The sequence below is a fragment of the Chanos chanos genome, chromosome 13, assembly GCF_902362185.1.
Source record: "Chanos chanos chromosome 13, fChaCha1.1, whole genome shotgun sequence".
NCBI classification, from domain to species: domain Eukaryota; kingdom Metazoa; phylum Chordata; class Actinopteri; order Gonorynchiformes; family Chanidae; genus Chanos; species Chanos chanos.
The window spans coordinates 16,956,326-16,974,543 of record NC_044507.1 but is presented as its reverse complement, the minus strand read 5'-3'; the positions used below and the strand labels follow the sequence as shown (position 1 = coordinate 16,974,543).

At 40.3% G+C, this 18,218-nt stretch overlaps 1 protein-coding gene across 2 annotated transcripts in view; it reads right to left on the bottom strand.

Moving 5' to 3' along the window:
- The window catches only part of pbx4 (pre-B-cell leukemia transcription factor 4), a 23,875-nt gene extending 13,315 nt beyond the window's left edge, over positions 1-10,560 (bottom strand). For both annotated transcript variants that reach the window (XM_030789970.1, XM_030789969.1), the window contains exons 1-2: positions 9,166-10,560; positions 3,027-3,100 (exon numbers count right to left, since the gene is read on the bottom strand). In XM_030789970.1, the coding sequence (XP_030645830.1) occupies positions 3,027-3,100; positions 9,166-9,350 (259 nt within the window). In that variant the 5' untranslated portion in view covers positions 9,351-10,560. The remainder of the gene's footprint in view (positions 1-3,026; positions 3,101-9,165) is intronic.
- Positions 10,561-18,218: the final 7,658 nt, after the last annotated feature.

Sequence of the window (18,218 nt, the reverse complement as noted above, 5' to 3'; positions counted from 1 at the left end):
GAAACGAGTTACGTGGCTCAACTTTCCTTTACAGGCCCAAGATTTATATGGAAGCACTGGAAACTCCAGGTATAGGTTCTTACTGAACTTCATCTCATCAGTTTTGCAGCTAGTCGTAATCTATACGCTATAATCCCCATTCCAGTGTCATTTAGTGTCGTATTCCAAAGCTGGGTGTTATTCCCAAAAGCAAGATATGGAGTAATCAATGAAAGTGAGTCCGATCAACCCGTTTCTCCTTCTTCCGTTGGTTTTAGATAAGAACACGCCAAAGAAACTGTGTGGACATGGAAAAGGGTATTGTGCACAGATGTGACATTTACAATGGTAGAAGCGGTAGCTCCTACATACTGCTGGCATTATTTTGTCTCTGTAACCATGGTGACCGATAGTGTTCAAGTCTGAATTACAGAAATAAAGGATGTGTTTTAGGCTTCAGAGTACAAATGGTCGATAATGGACATCCAAGTTCGTTTTTTTTTTTTTTAATGTAAAATATCTGTTGGGATTGAGAGTGTAAATGCATCTCATGCATTTTCTTTTTCAGAGCAAAGATTTGTTGCCTACAGTGAAAGCGTGTGAAAACTGTGGGTCATAACCTCTGTCCAAGACCAGTCCGTCTACCTACGCCATGAGAGTGTTTGTCACCTGTGTAACGTGTCTATTGTTTAAAAAAAAAAAGAAAGAAAAAAAAAAAAAGGGAGACAGACAGAAACAGACAATGCAAACAGATAAATGCGTGGCAAAATGAACGACATGGTGACAAAAGCCAAACGGACACACGTAGATGAATAATACGCTAACCATACGCTGACTCAGTGAACGCAAATCTGACAAACAGAATGACTCTGCTCCATTACCAAAAAAAAAAATTAAATAAATAAAAGCCAATGTAAACTAGACTAGAATAATATTGAACTTAAAGTCTAGTTAACTCATTATGCAAACATCTATTGTCAGAGATCTCAAGAAACTGGGAAGGGGGGGGGGGGGGGGGGTTGGGGGAGAGGGAGGAGTGAGAATCAACAAGAAAAGACCAAACTCGTTTCATTTTCTTTTCACCTCTTTTTTTAAAAGACGGACGGATTAGCGAAAGTTGAATTTCGTATGTATGAAGGTAGGGTTTAACATTGGAAAGAGAGCGAGAGAGAGAGAGAGAGAGAGAGAGCGAGAGACGGAAAAGGAAAGTCTTGGTGAGTAGGGACTTGCATCTGAGTAGAACATTTCCTTAACAATAAAAACAATCTACCCAACTGCAGTACTCGGAGGAATTCAAACGCCCCTCCCCCCACTCTCCACTAACCCCCACCCTCAGCACCACCCCCCCCCCCCCCCCATTACCATATCAAAGGCCTGAGTTCAGAGCAAGTCTTCTCTTTCAAGAATGAGAGCGAGGCAGAGAGAAGGAGGAGGAGAGGACTAGACCGAAGCAGCAGGGATAGACCCAAGCTCCTGTTTGCTTTTATCCCTGCTGTTCCCTGTGTGTGTGTGTGTGTGTGTGTGTGTGTGTGTGTGTGTGTGTGTGTGTGTATGAATGTGTATGAGAAAGTAAGCTGGGGAGCGAGGGGGAGAGAGAGAGAGAGTGGGAGAGAGCGAGAGAGAGAGCAGAAAGTCTGCAGACACGAAGACTACTGATCAGGGCTCCCACAATCCAGTGCAGAAGCGTGCTCCTTGTTTAATTCATATTCCAGAAGCAGAGAGTAAAAACAGCAGTGGGTCTTAAGAGTAGCGGGGGGTGGGGGTGAAGACAGAGCAGTTATATGGACTACAGCCTAGAGGATGAGCAGAAATGAGGTGGTTGGGAATTGTGGACACAACCACCGTGTATCTGAATTAAACCTGGGACAGTACAAACCAAACCAAAGAGCTCTATGTTTACCATTGTAACCATATCCATTACATCCTAGCAAAAGCATTTCGTGACTTCAGGTCTGTATGTGTAGCACTGATTCTAGGCAGTGATTTGGTTACAGAAACTGTAGTGAAAGAAAATACAATTCAGCCCATCACTCTACTGGCCTTCAATTCCGGCACCCTCCTCCATACACGGCAACATTTACCCCAAACCCCTCTCTACTGGCAGGCTAAATGTGAAAATCAAAGTGAATGACATTAGGTAAATAAGACAGCAGGTTGCCCTGGCAACAGGGACAACCTCCGTCCCCTCTTTCCTCTGGCCTAGCCTTTACTTGCTTCCAATTAGAGGAAAGCAAGGCTTGGCTATTGACAGATCGCCACAAACAGGCCTGTGCACATTACTTTCACTCTATAATTCAATGCTAGTGTGGCAATATTTTTACAGAAAAGGGAGAGAATATGAAAGCTACAGGATGGAAGGACACACAAAAATAAAGAGAAAACTAACTCTGATTATGCATATGTTGTTGACGCAAACAATTTGTCCTCTGTCTTTAACACTGAAAAAGAAAGCAAAATCAGACCAAAAAAAAAAAACAAAAAAACAAAGGGGGTGGGGGGGGAGGGGGATTAAGCAGTTATTTAGCCAGCCGCAGTGACACACTGGCTGTGGGTGTGAGGCTAGCTCATAGCGCTGTGTCCATTACTCATTACTACAAATGTAAAAAAACAAAACAAAAATAAAACGAAGGGTTAGCATCTAATCAACACAAAAGGTGCCACTAAGTATGTCCAGACGTAGTGCGGTGTTTTCCTGAGTAATCGAATAATCTCCAAGCTAATTAACAAAAGCAGTCACCTTAGCTGAGGATAGGGGAGCAGGATCAGTAGGTACAGACTCTGCATTCAACACTATGGTCTACAGCACAATGATCATGACCAAAACAGCCAGGAGAGCAGAGATCTGTAGCTAACAACAGGTGAGCGGGTAACGTCATCAATCTTATTTATCTGCGTTCAAACATCTGACACTGCCGAAATAAGATCAATACCGAGCAGCTAAATTATCAATACATAATCAATATGGTCTTATGAGGGACACGGAATACGGAGAGTCTGTGCTTGTTTGGAAAGACGGCACGCTCCAGTTAAGCAAAGGGGTGACTTACCTGTCTTCTCTTTAATCTCACAAAGAACACTGAAGAGAGCAGGCTTCATTCTGTGACAGTTAAGGGCATGTTTCCTGTGGGAGAGAAAGAGAGAGAGAGAGAGAGAGAACAAGAGAGAACGTGTGTTAGACAGAACCACAGACTGTCCTTTTACTCCAAAAAAGTACAGAAGAAATTCCTTTCTCCGTACTAAGACGTAGTATGTTGGAGGGCACAAGAAATTAGTACCAGCTAATTATACATTAATTACACAGTTCGTGTATCGAAATCACTTATTCATCCATACCAGTGAATTTCTTAAAAATGTCTTCCGTACATTTGAAGAGTCAAAAACTGCGTGATCGACAAATGTCTGCAACATTAAATGCATCCCATCATTTCAAACTCAAAACAAGGCATTGGAAGTATTCTGAATGCCCTTAGATGGAAAGGATGCCATAAAAGCCCTCCCCACACTCACCACAGCTAAATGAGCTGTTAAATGAAGCATGGTCTTAAATTTGTCTTTTGGGAGAAGCTCTGTTTAAGCAACATCTTCCCCTTTCACAGTCTTTTCACTCCTTTAAACTCCAGTTCACATTCATTCACCTAACAGAACCCAACACAAAGACCATCGACAGGACACAGATGTACACCTCTTCTTTGACCTGAACAGACAGTGAAAACTCTAACCAAGGTTTCTTTATCAGGTATGCAAAGGGTATGACCGATGACAAATTCTTCTATCTGGTTTCTATTAGACTGTGTGAAACTTAGAAGAGGCTGTCGTTTAAAAGAAAAAAAAAAAAAAAGAGTTCAATGTGCACAGATGCATCATGGTTTCCATGTCCTGGAAACTAAACTGTATCCCATAATTCTGATCACCGGTGCAACTCCACAGGGAACAAAGTGCGGTAAACCACAAACCTGAACTGTTCTAATCAGGCCCGCCCAGCGCCAGGTCCAAAAAAAAAAAAAAAAAAAAAGATAGAAAGAAAAAAAAAAACAACAAAAAATGTTACATCTCAAGTCACTGAAAGTTATTTCTGTAGATACTGTGGGAATACACTGTCTGCGGTTTGCCATATTTGTTTGTCCTGGAGAAAATCAGGACCTCTGAACTTCTCTGGGTTTCCATTCACCTGTACTTAAACATGTTTCCTTTGCCCTTGTGAAGAGTCACAGATAGGAAATGTGTCCTTATATGTCTTGCTGTAAGGTAAGGAAAATGTCTGAGGTTTAATGGCATCTTTCTGATTCGACCGCCACAAACGTTGAAGGTTTCTTTATGCCGATCCACAAAATGTAACGTTCTGTATAATCATAACTGGAGGGAAAACACATACTAGATTTTTTTTTCCCCATTACTCTTTATGACTCATGTATTGGCCACTGAATTTCAGATTTCAAAACTGCACTCTAATAACTCATAATACCTAAACAGAAAAACACTTTCTCTCATCCTTTTCTGGTGGCAATTCAACATTAAGGCCCTCTTCTTACCAATAGTTCCATCCATCTTACCGCATGCATGAGCAACCTCAACCATTTTAAAGAGTTCATAAGCCTTAGTTTTGTTGAGTAGGTTACATATGTGTGTAAGCCTAATACGGAGTAATCTATTCTAGTCTAGCACAAGCAGTGATGAGTTCTGAGAAGTTTAATCGAGTACAAATCCAGAACACACCAACCTATTTGATTGTTTAATTAACCTAATTATTATGAAAGCGAAGACAGCCAAACGTGTTGTGTTAGTACATGTGACACACTAGGCGGTGGCAAAGTCTGAAATCTCTTACACTCACATTTAGGCCATGTTCTGGAGTGTCATGAAAGGTCTAAAGACAGACCGCTCAAAAATTCAGAGGCGAATTTTGTCCCACAGAGTGTTTTAATCTTTATCCATCACTTATGTTATCAATAAATTTTATGTGTGAGTGTGAACCCCTCAGGCCTAAGGAAACAAATACTGTAACTGACAAACAAGTTTCCACCAAGCACACTTAAAGATAAAAATGAATCATTATCCTGTAAAGTGGTAAGGACAGAGAGGATGTGACATTTATGACGACGAACCACATCACAGGATTCTCTGTGTGCGTGGACTGATTCAAACGTAGTGTATTTCAAGTGTGTCAGATGAATGAGAAATTGCAAAGACATTCAGGATCACATCAGGTAGCATTAAATAGAGTATGCGCATATGTGAAATGAACTAACTTGTGGTATGAAAGTGCTTTAATTTCTAAAAAACAGAGCACAAAGAGCCCTCCCTGGTAACGTTATGTGTTTATCCAAAAAAAGCAAAAAAACCAAAACGAAACCAAAACAAATCCTGGGCTCGGTTCAGAAATATATCTATAAAAATCCAGAGGACAACTTCATAAACAAAACCTGGAATTTAAGGATTGTTAAATAATGACAGAAAGATAATGTAGAAATATACATACAATTGTTTTCTAAGGGAACGAACGCATAAAACTAAGTTTGTTTGTACATTAACACAACTCATGCATATACGGAAAGCAAAAATATGCACGAAATGATAATATCTTATCACAACTTCTTTTCAAGTGAGTCACTGGGCAAGTGAATGCAACAGTGTTTGATAAGCTTGTCTCACTTTGTGCGAGTGAATTCAATCACTGTAGGGAATGAGTAGGTGGGTGGGTGTGGAGGGGGGGGGGGCTTTCCCCCATGGAGGGTATGAGCAGGGTGGAGAAGAGGAGGAGGAGGAGGGGGGGGTGCACATGCAGTCCTGTACTGACCTGTGCTGGAAGTTGAGCGGCAGGACACACCCTGCTGTGCCCCCCCCAGCTCCCCCTCCCTCTGTGGGGTCATCTGTTCCGCCCCACTGCGTCGGTGCCTCCTCTGGCCAGCATCTGGACACAGGGCGACAGGGTGAGAGGTTGAGGGCAGCCAGCACAGACAGTACTGGCATCGCCTTCCACCGCCCAGACAACACCTCCCTTCCCATCCTGCTACACTGCCGGCGAGCGAGCCTGAGTCTTGGGTGCTCCGCCATGATGAGGGAGAGTGCGTCTGGCTGTACGTACGTACCTACGTCATGAAGAGACTGATACTCTTTGGCTTTTCTCGACACACAGGTTTAGACCAAGAGGAGCACATATCATTAAAAATGACATGTGGTTCCGGCACGTTGTCTACCGCTGGTCTGAAAAAGCTATAATTTACATAGTCTAAACATTGAGTCGAAGCCCAGGGTGAAATGGATAGGCAGAACACGGGTGTCAGATCTTTTCCTGGGCTTGGTCTATCTGAACAATGTTTTGTTCATATATTCTAGCTTGAGCAGTTCACTTCATAAAAGGTGCCTGAAAGAATCATAATACAAACACAGGACTATCATTAGAACATTAAGTCCAAGTGATGAGAGATTTAAAGCACCCCAAAATATTTTTCTTTTGACCAAGCGCCACAATAAAATTTACTCTGTGTGTAATCATTCCTCTACATTATCAGTCTTTGTCTGGTAATTCTGAATTTGAATGAACAGCACAGTAAAAAAAAAATCTGCAAAAATGAACGTTTTCTCCCCTTTTTCATGGAGGCATTCCAAAAATAACGTGTGGTAAACTGACACATCACTCAGTTGTGAGTTGAAAATATTCCTATGTTTATCTCCAGAAATCCCTTTGACAATGGTAAAGGATGAGTATGGGCCTTTTCCCAAAGCCACAAGAAAGCTTTACTAGGCAAATAATGGCAAACATCAAGAATAATCTTTCCACGAACAGAGTTTCATGATCCATCCAAAATCCATTGCTATTTACATGTCCAAACTCCTCGTAAACTGAACAAGACTGCTTCAGATCCATGTGAATTGTTCTGTGGGTCAGAATGAATACAACAGATTTCAACTATGATGGTGGAAATTGAGAGTTTTGTGTAATGTGAAAGACTGTACATTTGGAAACAAATGTAACCCTTTCTCATCTCAAACTGATCTACAACCATGACAGGTAAAAATCATTCCATGGGACCAAGTGGTATGCCAGACCACATTAGAAACCAATATTTCTTTCATGATATCAGAGATCTTAATGACACTCTGCGTGTTTAATTGGACATGGCCACAGAATGACCTACTCTGAATGTCCAGAGGAAAAGAAAACATGTAAGGATAAGAAATTAGCGTTTAATGGTTAAAATAATACACAACTCACATATACTAAATACAAGTCAAAGACAGCGCCATAAAGCCAGTTTTATCAATCGTTTAGTTTTAAATTTGGTACCCTTGTCAAATTCACTGGTGGAACAAGAGACCTTAGCAGGTCAAGTTGCAGACTCTGAATAACAAGAAAAATACAGAGCTGCTTCGACTGCCAGAGTTAATCAGTTTAATAACTACTAGTTAAAAATAAATAAAAATACTGAATTCCCAAGCATTCGTGACGAAATTATTTAATTAAAAAAAAAACCCGAATTAACTATATTCACTTGCCGCTCTCTGCCGAGTGTGAGAGAAAAATGCCTCCGTGTTAAATTACGTGACGTTACAGTGAAATTACAAACGCATTATATCAGTCAGTTCAGTCGCGTGTTAAAAGACAGTATGAAGTCAGAGCAACATATGAGGGTATTTCAAAGGGAATGTTTAGCCATAAATCCTTTAACTTATAATCCAACCGTAAAAAGCAATATCCTTGTGTTCACAACCTGCCCGTGTAGCGACCCCCCATCTCATTAATAGAAACTCGATTTGCGGACAGCTGCACTCGCGTACACATTATAGGAGAATTGATTGCGCCCTGCACACAATGAAAAGGATGAACACCAGGGAGGGAGGGGGTGAAAGAGAAGTGAATTAATTAAGAGAACCAGGTGGTCAAATGGTTTGGTGGAAAATCACAAGCTAATGACACATCACAGGGCAGCCACAATCTCACATTAGATGGCATCTTTTGTTCGAATTCTCAAGCTTCCATTTGAGATGACCTTCCCTTATCTCTTCCACACCACGTTTCAGCCGCGCGTGAGTAATTCATTGTAAAACACCAATTTTCACACGCGGCGACGTGCCGGCGACGATTACAAAATACTCCGTGTTCACGCGATGCTTGAAGCTTAAATGTGATCCCCCCCTAAAAATCAAACGTTTTCGGGTCGATTCGACCCCCTTCACACCATACTGAGAAAAATGACAAACATCAATTTGACGGCGGTCTCGGCATGACGGCGATGACTTAATTAAGAAGTCCCTGATTATCTATGCTAATGACAAGGTAGCAGATTAATCAAATTCATTTATCTAGCGGGGTCCACAATTTGGCCGACACAAACACCAAATGGTTCCACAAAGCATGTGCTCGTGGTGACAACTGCTCCACACTTTTAGATCAATTGGCTGACTGACGGAAAAGTGCTATTGCAAACCATTTCCAAAAATAAAAGTTGGGATGCACAAAAGTATGACACAACAGAATGGCCAATGAGCCAAATACGGAATATTGTCGGGTTTTTTTAAATGCAGCGAGTTTAAGGCACATACCAAAAGAGTGAATCTTTAACCTTGTTACGTAGAAAAGCCAATCTTGTTTTGTTTCTGATGAGGATCTTCAACTAAAACTTAAAAGCTGTTAAATCGCAAATTTTAAATCAACCGTTTGGCAGAATTACAGTAGCACCCACACTACAATCTACCATATGTACTCATTATACACCAAATAGATCAGTGACATTTTAATTGCATCAAGCCCTCAAAACTTTATTCAGTCCAAGGATTTTACATTTTATGATTCTCTGTGACAGCTTGAGTAGTGATGAATCTAAAATATTTGCTTAATGTTGTGTATTACACGTGTGTGCTTATGTTTTTTTGTGTGTACGGTTAAGAAATTTACTATAGCCAGTACTTGTAACTTAATGCCATATCTAGCAAAATGGAAGCATGAGACAATTTTGCAACTATTTATAATGACTAAACGATTAGCCTATAATTCACAAGCACGAGTCAAAGTCAATTTTATGAACCCACCTGATAAAGAACCAGTCCACAAGACACGTGTGCGCAAACTAAACATAGCGGTCTAAATTGTGCAATTTTGAATGTTTTCTAGGATAAACCTGGCATGCCTTTTTCGATGTTGTGAATCCACGCGCTCTGGTCGCTTTATCTATTCCTTAGGTGTCTTACCTTGCCTGTGCTTCGTCCAGGCTCTCATCGGTGATGGCCATTATTTGCTGAAGAATATCCCCAATATCTTGCTGTGGCTGACCGAGGGACTGCTGCTTTCGAACCGAATCAGGGTCGCCAACGTCGGCTTGGGATAGTCCACCGAGTCCTCCCAGACCCGCGAGCATCCGGGTCTGATCATCCATACTTTCAAAAAAACCTCGTTGTTTCAACTCCAGCAATCGAATAAAAATTTTAACAACAGACGGAGAAATCTGAATGCGCAACCATATACTAAGGCCAGTGATTCTACGTTTACAATAACCCTATGGAAAAAGAAACGGAGAGAGAATCACTATTCCGCCCCACTGTAAGATCAGACAGGGGCGTTGAAGACAACTGATTTTGAATTGACATAAATGTTTGCAACTAATGTTATCTTTGCTCTAAAACACAGGAAAACACCAGATCACATGCACTGACCGAAAGAAAAAAAAACTAGATTCAAGAACCGCGAGTAGCACAAAAAAATGAGCTTAACACAAACTATGCTGCATATGGACAACCAACGAATGAATAAAAACTTAATGGAAGAACAAAAACTGCACGCTGAATCCACCCTATTGGTAGTTACATCAAGTATTTCAAACGCGGTAGTTCAAAGTGTATCCTCAAAACAATGCATTGTTTTCCAAAAGTGGGAGGAAAGAGGGGGCCAGAGCATCGTTAACAAACACACTAGCCAACTAACAGCCACTTAAACTAATAGTAATTATATAGTCGCCCGGACTGCAAAACAATTAAAGACAAAGACGCCCGTACCTACTTAATCTGTGTTTTCAAGATGACAGGTAAGCAACACAATTTTCAACGTGGACTGCCGCTCTTCTGTCTACGAGGGGACTACACCAACTAGAAAGCAAGCTAGCTAGTTAGCTAATTGAGAGAACAAGTCCGTGGAAAAAATGTAATTACGTTAACTAGCTATCTTTAACTGACACCTCTTAACGTATTATACTTCACTGGAAAACGCAATGTCGAGTAGAAAACAGTCGCCGAGAGAACTTCGTGCGATTTTGAACAAGTCGATAAACGAAAATGGACTTGCTTTTAGTCCTGGCTACCCTTTCAGTACAGCAGTGAGGCTAACTAGCTAGCTATAAAGCTAACAACAACAAGATCATGTAGCTAAGCTAGATCAACGGGTCCTCAACGGACACCACAGCTCGTTACTGGTTCCTTTAGCTCCTCTCCCCAAACATTCACTGGACCTAAATCCTAATGAACAGAAGTGGGGGACTATGTTCAAAATATGTAGAAACGGCTAAGACGATAAAATGTAAAAATGCTCAGCTCCATCCCAGCCAGCCAGAGCTAGTTGGATCCTTCCTCTAGGCTTGCTGTCGTGGATGACTTGCCCCCCTCTTTCTCTCCTTTCTTCAGTGGTTTTCCTTTTCCCCCACTCCTAAGCAAGCACACCACTGTAGTCTCGCCCATTTAGGTTAGTCGATACTAACCGCTACGTCATAGCCCATTGGACGTTGTCATACAGTTTTAAACCTCTAGGGGCAATGCGTTGATACTAATCAACTCATCCCCCCCTTTATAAATAATCTCGATGTTCGTAGTCGAACGCTGATATGACGAAATATGTGTAAATCGGTTGGAGGCATCAGGAAGCAGGAAATGGATTCAGTTAAGAAGATTTAAGAATAATAAAAGTGATAACTTTCATTATTCTCAGGTAATTAGTGATATGTTCGGCGTAAACCTCAACGTGACATTCATAAACTGTCTCGAATTCTTTTCAAAATCACTGCACATCAACAGTGTATTTCTGTAACTTCTTATAAATGTCTCAGCGCACAGTGATAGACGGTCTTAAAATCTACAGACGGTAAACGTCAAATGCATTAATCTGATTAATTGGGGTTTACCTTCAAAGCAAAGAAAATATGGCTCATATACTTCCCCAAAGTCACGGGCATTTAAACGAAATGCCTAAATGAAAACCTATTTAATATTTCGTCAGGGAATATGTATTTTTTTCAGAAAATGTAGTGATGGTTCTATGAGAACTTCTGGTTGTAGACAAGTGTTTAAATGAGTATATTAACATCATGACTGCCTTTAAATCCTCGTGTTACTAAAAACCACGTCATAACTAAAGACTTTAAAAGCCTGTATGCGTTTATGTCAGTTTGTTTATCTAAAAAAAAAAAAAGAAAATCACAAACTACACAGGTATGGTCTGACAACTGGTCGGAGATTCTCACTGGATAATGATATGAGAAATGTAAGGTGCAGCTAGATGGAGAGGCATAATTGAGTGGTGTTACTCAACAGTGGTTTGGATGGAGGAGGAATCTATGGTCAATAATGATCCACTCCATCTTGAACCCGTTCATGAACAGCTTTGCATCCACATATCAATGTGGAAACTGGACTCTCTGGAGACCTATACTCTGATAATTCCTTAAAATGAAGAAATGGCAAATTGCATGAAAATATATATATAAAAAAACCCTAACTCAGTTTTGTGGTTGTTGTGGCTCTTTTCGTGGTTGCTTTCTGATTCTGAAAGAGCTAACAGGGTTCAGCGAACTGCAAGGCAGCAGTAAACTTGTTTGCTACTTATTAAAGGAAGAATTTTCAAGCTAGATTGATGGATGGATACCAACAACAAAAGGTCCAGCCTTCCAAAATATCTGTTGATTTCTTTCCCAAATTTACAGTTAAGCAGAAATACATCAAGGTCTACAGAAGTAGGCTGTTATCTACATTTTACAAATAATAAAACCTCCAATCTGTCTTTTTTTTTTTTTTTTACAAGTGCACAGACAGTGCAGATTAAAAACAAGTAGGACTCCTTTTTTTTTTCTGCGAACGTGGACGGTTTTGTAGCAGTTTATCACTCAGAGGAGAACGACAGTTTTCTCAAACGAATGGTTAGAGGACCTGAGGAGGGAGGGCTGGTGCATCACAACAGCGTGAGATGATGGGTGTGTGGAGAGGGAAGAGGGACCAAACTGGCTGTGGTTTATGCTGACGATCGGCACATCCCTCAGCTACAATCCGCCACCAATCAATCTGAAAATGTGAGTAAGGATGTAGGCTGAGGGGAGGGGGGGGGGGTGAACCAAATCGTCAACATATAATCACAGCGTTTCCTTCGTGCTTCCGAGATGAATTTGAGTAGTGGGGATATCCACTGTTCTTCTCCCCTCCTTCAGTTACTTCCAGAAAGCAATTAATTTTGTGGTGACCAATAGCATTTTTTTTCCTGCTTGCTTTAAACAACACCCCCAAAAGTTTTCTTTAATGTTTGTCTGACAGCTTTGTCATAATATGAGTTATTGATGTTGAATGAACAAAAACTCAGGAAATGCTATCACAGGAGCTCTTGAAATATCACTGATAGAGAAATCCATTGAGTGAATGTTTGTATATCAGGAAGGTTATTTCAATGGAGTATTTTTTAGTCTAACTTGTGAAGTGAATTGTTGATTCTGAACAGATGTTTCCTCCTGATGTTTTGTTAGTTTGCCTGGGCATAACATGTAATTTTATAGCGTACACATTTTTTTTTTTTAGTTGTTTCTTTTCTCTGCATTTGAGGTTAGCTTACATTGTTTCAGGAGAAATGGTAAGTAAAACAGAATACACTTAAACATTCTTGTGCAGAGAAACAGCTTTTGTAACCCAGTCATACAGGTCATTAGTGTTTTTTCTCAAACTCTCCTGTGTTTGTTTTGGTCAGAAGTTTTCCTCTTTGAAAATCTATTCTACTTTAATCAGTTGAAACAATTTTAATTCAAAATAGCTGTTGCAGGTAAAAAATTCTGAACACCTCTGTTCCTTCCATTGGATTTTTGATTTTACTTGTTGATGAAACAGCTTGTCTTTGAAGACATGAAGATTTTTTTTCTCTTTAGTCGTCTGAATAGGAGCCTCATCTAGGTTTGGTTGAGGCAGATGCACTCTCTCAGCCCACAAGCGTTCAGCCTCATTTTCATCTAAATAAGAATCGATCTCTCTTGCTGTGCGCCACCCCCAGTGCAGTGGACTTCACCCCGCTTTTTTTTTTTTCCCCATACCTCCTCCTTCTTGTCACGAACCACAATATATTCCACAGAACACCAAATAGAAAGATGAACTTTCAGAGGTATCTCTCATACTGTACTATTCACACAAAAAATAAATAAATAAATAAATAAATAATCCAGCTGGGTTGCCAATACACCAATCTCATTGTTAAAATAATTAACGATTGTGATTTATTTATTTTTTTATGATATTGCTGTTAGAGGGCCAAACCTGCTTTGACCTCTGAAGACATTGTGCATAGCATCAGTAGCAATTGCCACCCAAAGGACCCCTTGAACACCTCCCATGATAATTACTACTTGTGTTAAATGAGGAGATGGAGAGAAAGGATGGGAATTGAGAGACGGAGAGAGAGGGAAAGTATGGCAGAGGGGAGTGTGAATCAGTGACACGATGTCAGGGCTTCGTTCTGCCTCAGTGCCCCAGCAATAGAAGATGGAGAAGACGGGAGAGGGAGAGAGAGAGAGAGAGAGATCTTTGGGGGAGGGGAGGGGAGGGCCCCACACAACGATCATGGGACACACAGAGGTGGAAAAGATACAGTGTTCAAAACAAAAGCTTAAAACTCCACGAAACCCTCGGAGAATGATAACCAAGAGCATATTGCATATGTAAAGAATTCTCAGTCATGAGTGTTTTTTTTATTCTCTTTATCTCATGTACATCAACATAACATACAGAAAAAAATATGGTGTGCACCAGGGTTTGAGGGGTGATCTATGTACAAACATATGAAAGAGAGAATATACATCTGCATGTTTCTGTATCATGAAAAATCAGTCAATGAATGATGAATTCTGGAAGGAAACATAGTAACATTTTAATGAGTAATCTTTAAGAACCATTAAGAAAAGAACTTAACAAAACACCAAGAAGCATTTTAATATGTCCACAGGAATCAAAGTTGAATACTTAACTTACAAGGAAGACAAAATGAGAGGAATGTAAGAATTCAGCAATTTCATAAAGGTAAGATTACCAGGTATGAGTATGTACATTTCTAATATATACACATTTGCATCAGAAATGAATGAGAATACTGCCATCTAGTGTTCAACAGTGTCATGGTTTCATTTTCTCTCCTCGCTTTATTTCCAACAACTCATCAGTTTCTAAAGCATCGTGTTAAATGTTTTCAGACATTTCTTAAATTTAAAGATATATTAACAGAGAGAGAGGGAGAGAGAGAGAGAGAAAACATTCTAGTTTGAGAAATAATTCACTGGGATAAAGAACTGAGCAATAGACACTGTTAACAAGATCTGGCATGTTTATTTATCCAGGGTGTATTATTACTTGTCTAACACACATACACACACACACATTCTGCCAGTTTCTGACTGTACATTAGGCATGACAATGTGACATCTCTCAAACAACAGTCACAAAGTTGACACAGCAGTCACTGGTCCCTTTAGTAACTTTCTGACCGGGGAATGTGGAAGGTTCTGGAATCCAGCATCTGAGGCTGAGAAAAGATACAAAATAATACATCTTAATCATGGCATCCAACACTTCCACACAGACTGGATCATTTTGAATATATATATGAATTTGGCTCATACACATATAGGCATAAGTATCCCTTACCCAGCCTGGCACTGGTCTCCTTTACTAGTAAGTGAGATTGTTCCTGGAAGCACTGCAGCTCCCTGACCATCTTACACTGAGTGTCCATCTGTGAATGCAACGACAAGTGAAGATTAATTTGGAAGTGAGCGAGCCCAATCTGTTCACTCATGTTATGTAAACACTAAAGCACTAACTGCATAGGCAATTACATCATTACAGCATGAAATATCTCCACATCAAACATGTATTTAAAAATTGTCATCTTAGAACATGATTACTCATAAAAATATGTTTTCAGCCTATTCTAAGTACATCATTGATGTCACAGTGTAAAGGCATCCAACATATGAGGGTTCTCACCAGCAAAGCCACTGTGCTGAGTACGTGCTGTTGTCTGGAGAGGAAGCTGCGGTAGTCTGGTTTACTGAGGATGAGTTTACTCTGTGAGGACTGGGCCACGCTGTCTGGGTCTAATATTATACCTCTCTCTTGTCCCTGCTCCACACGTCTGCAATGCACAACACGGCCCGGTGTAAATGTAAACCACATTCATTCATGACCGAGAGGAATGAAAAATTCTAAAAGACTGAGAGGCTCTCGTAAAAAGTGTGTATGTACTCACTTGGCCAGTTCCTCTGCTTTACACTTATGTTTGTTCATCAAGGAATCCCAGGATGAACTCTCATCTTGCAGTCTTCAATGGAAATGAAATGATTATTCTCTCAAAAACTCAAATACGTTTTTATCCTTTACCTCTCAGGAAACAGTAATGTTGCAACTCCATAAAGCACAGATGTCTCATTAACTGTGACTGCCAAGATTCTTTACATTAGTAAAATCGGATAAAAACAGGCGAAGACACCACATACCTGCTTATGGCCCTCCTCATTTGTTCCACGGCTTTCTGAACATGAGGGTCGCTGCAGAACAGAGAGAAAATGTCAGAGTTATCCACATTAAATATTCAGCAACTGAAAAGGGAAAGTGTGATAGCGTGAAATCTGAGTGAATCAAAAAACACAAGTAGTAGAACACTCTTCAGCTGATTTTCTGAAATTCTCTTTTGTTACGTGGAGATGGACGAGTGAGTCATCACTGATTTCCCTCAGACGATGAAGCACTCAAACTTGTTTCTGGGCTGTAAAATGTTTCAGAAAGAGACTCATAAACATGACACATTACCTGGTAGCGGCAGACGATGAAAGATGACGGTTACCGTTTAGATCGTCAGCCAGTGTACGCCACTCTTTTCGTAAGGACTCAACTGTAAATAACAGAGGGGGTAAGAGTGAACAGTTGTCATATGTGATCACATCAAAAGAACTATCACAGCGATATACTCATTAAAAAAAGAAACTATCTGCAAAAAAAACCAAAACACATACAATACTTGAGTGCACAAGAACTGTTCTGGTGGGAAACTCACCCTGTGTCTGAAACACTTCTAAATCGGCACCTGGTGTATTGTGCAGTGTGTTCTGAATCCTCTCTACTGTAAGCTATGTACACAGGAGGGACAAGAAGAACTGTGATGTTATGAAAATCTAAGGATCATAAAAAAAATTAGCAGTCCATGTGTTTGAACAAAACATTGCAAATCTTGTTGAGGTGCTTCAATTACCTGCATAGAGGCTTCCATAAGTTTCTCCAGTCTCTCCTCCTCTGGTAGGGATGGACTAATACTTTTACACAAGCCTAAAACACACAATGGGATAAGGACACAACAATGGAAAAAATATATAATAAAGACAGAGCTCTGAATTCCAGGCATCCCCTTCTTAGATGATTTCTGGCCGCAACATTACAAAAAAAGCCACTTTGGTCTGCCTTTATTACCTGAGCAAGAGAAATGGAAAAGTAGCTTACTCACTCTGTGAAATGCTTGAGAGAGAAGGAAGCGAGCGCCTGCCTCGCGCTGAACGCCTCCAAGATTTCCTCCGTGAGTGAGGACTCGGCGCTGGTCCTTCTCCATGAGCACAGCCCTGCAATGGGTCTTGAATTTTCTCTTTTGTGGAGCATACATTTTTATCCGCCGGTCCCTCTAAGATGTCTGACTGATTGGGTAAGGTACGTGGCGACTTCTGATGGGGCTCTGAGCCTGGACTCCATTCTTTCGTTCGTTTATTACTTTGAGAAACTTCTGACAGGCCCTTGATAAGTGAAAGAAAAAATAATGCAACAGATGCATAGGGTGTCGGATCAGTTAAAGAAATGTCGAGGTCCGCTAATAAACTCAATGACAGTTACCTGACACATCGTACTTAATAACCAAACTGTAAACTACACTCTTCGAAACCACCACTGTGCACGTATGTCAGGCGTTTTAACAGTACTTTTCTAAACAAGTAAAAGTGTAAATTCTTGGCCAAGTGCAGAAAACCTTTTTTTAAATAATTTCAGCCTGCTCAAAGTCACAGCAAAACAGCGAACGTTAATGAGAGGACAATGACAAGAATAACCTGCTTACCATGTTGTGGATATTGTCAGTATCACAGCTGTGAGAGGAGGAGAGTAAAATTCAGAATTTAAGTTACTGTTTACCTTTTGCTTGTTAGTTAACAGCACAGAGTTAATTTGATAGATAACATAAATCATCTCTGGTAAAATCAACTATCCAGCTTGCAGACTGGGCGTTAGCTAGCTTAATGCAGCCTGCTAAATAATTACTAATTCGAAATATCATTTAAAACCCTTCACGACAATAAACTGACGTTACAGTAGCACTAATGTTTTTTTTTTAAATAAACAGTTCGACAATATCTCACAACACTAACAAAACACACCTTCCAATTTTTTCATCTTGAAGGTCCGCCATTTTAATTCTTTCAAATTCAGCCCGCGCAGCGCACCAAAACAATCAGGTCCTCCCATTCCGACCGCAAAGAATTCTGGGACGTGTAGTTAATGGCTTTAACATGTAACTCTCGCGTGCGTTCGCAAAATCAACATTACAGTCAGTGGTTATGAGTATCAAAAATTGTGACTCGATATATGCATAACAGGTATTGTGTGAAGTTACATTTTTTACCTGCCCTCGATGTGCAATCGCCAAACAATATGAACTCTATTGTCTGTCCGGCAGTAAACATCACTTAGCGCACTTTTCTATATTGACGTGGTGAGACATCATTAGAGAAATAATAAGGGTGGATTGAAACTATGAAAATGTAGTGACTTGTTACCTATTTTAAAAAGTGTTTTTTTTTTTATCTTATATTGTCTTTTCACGTTTCTCCACACAGGAAGATCAGAAACGACAAGGAAAAAAACTGCAGTGCTAAGGTATTAAGTCTCTGTCGTGGTTAGTCCTACCCGAATACTGAAGATCCTTTTCTCAGTCCGGCTTGAATCAAATCAAAATTGACTTCCACATGAGACAGTATCTCCACCAATCT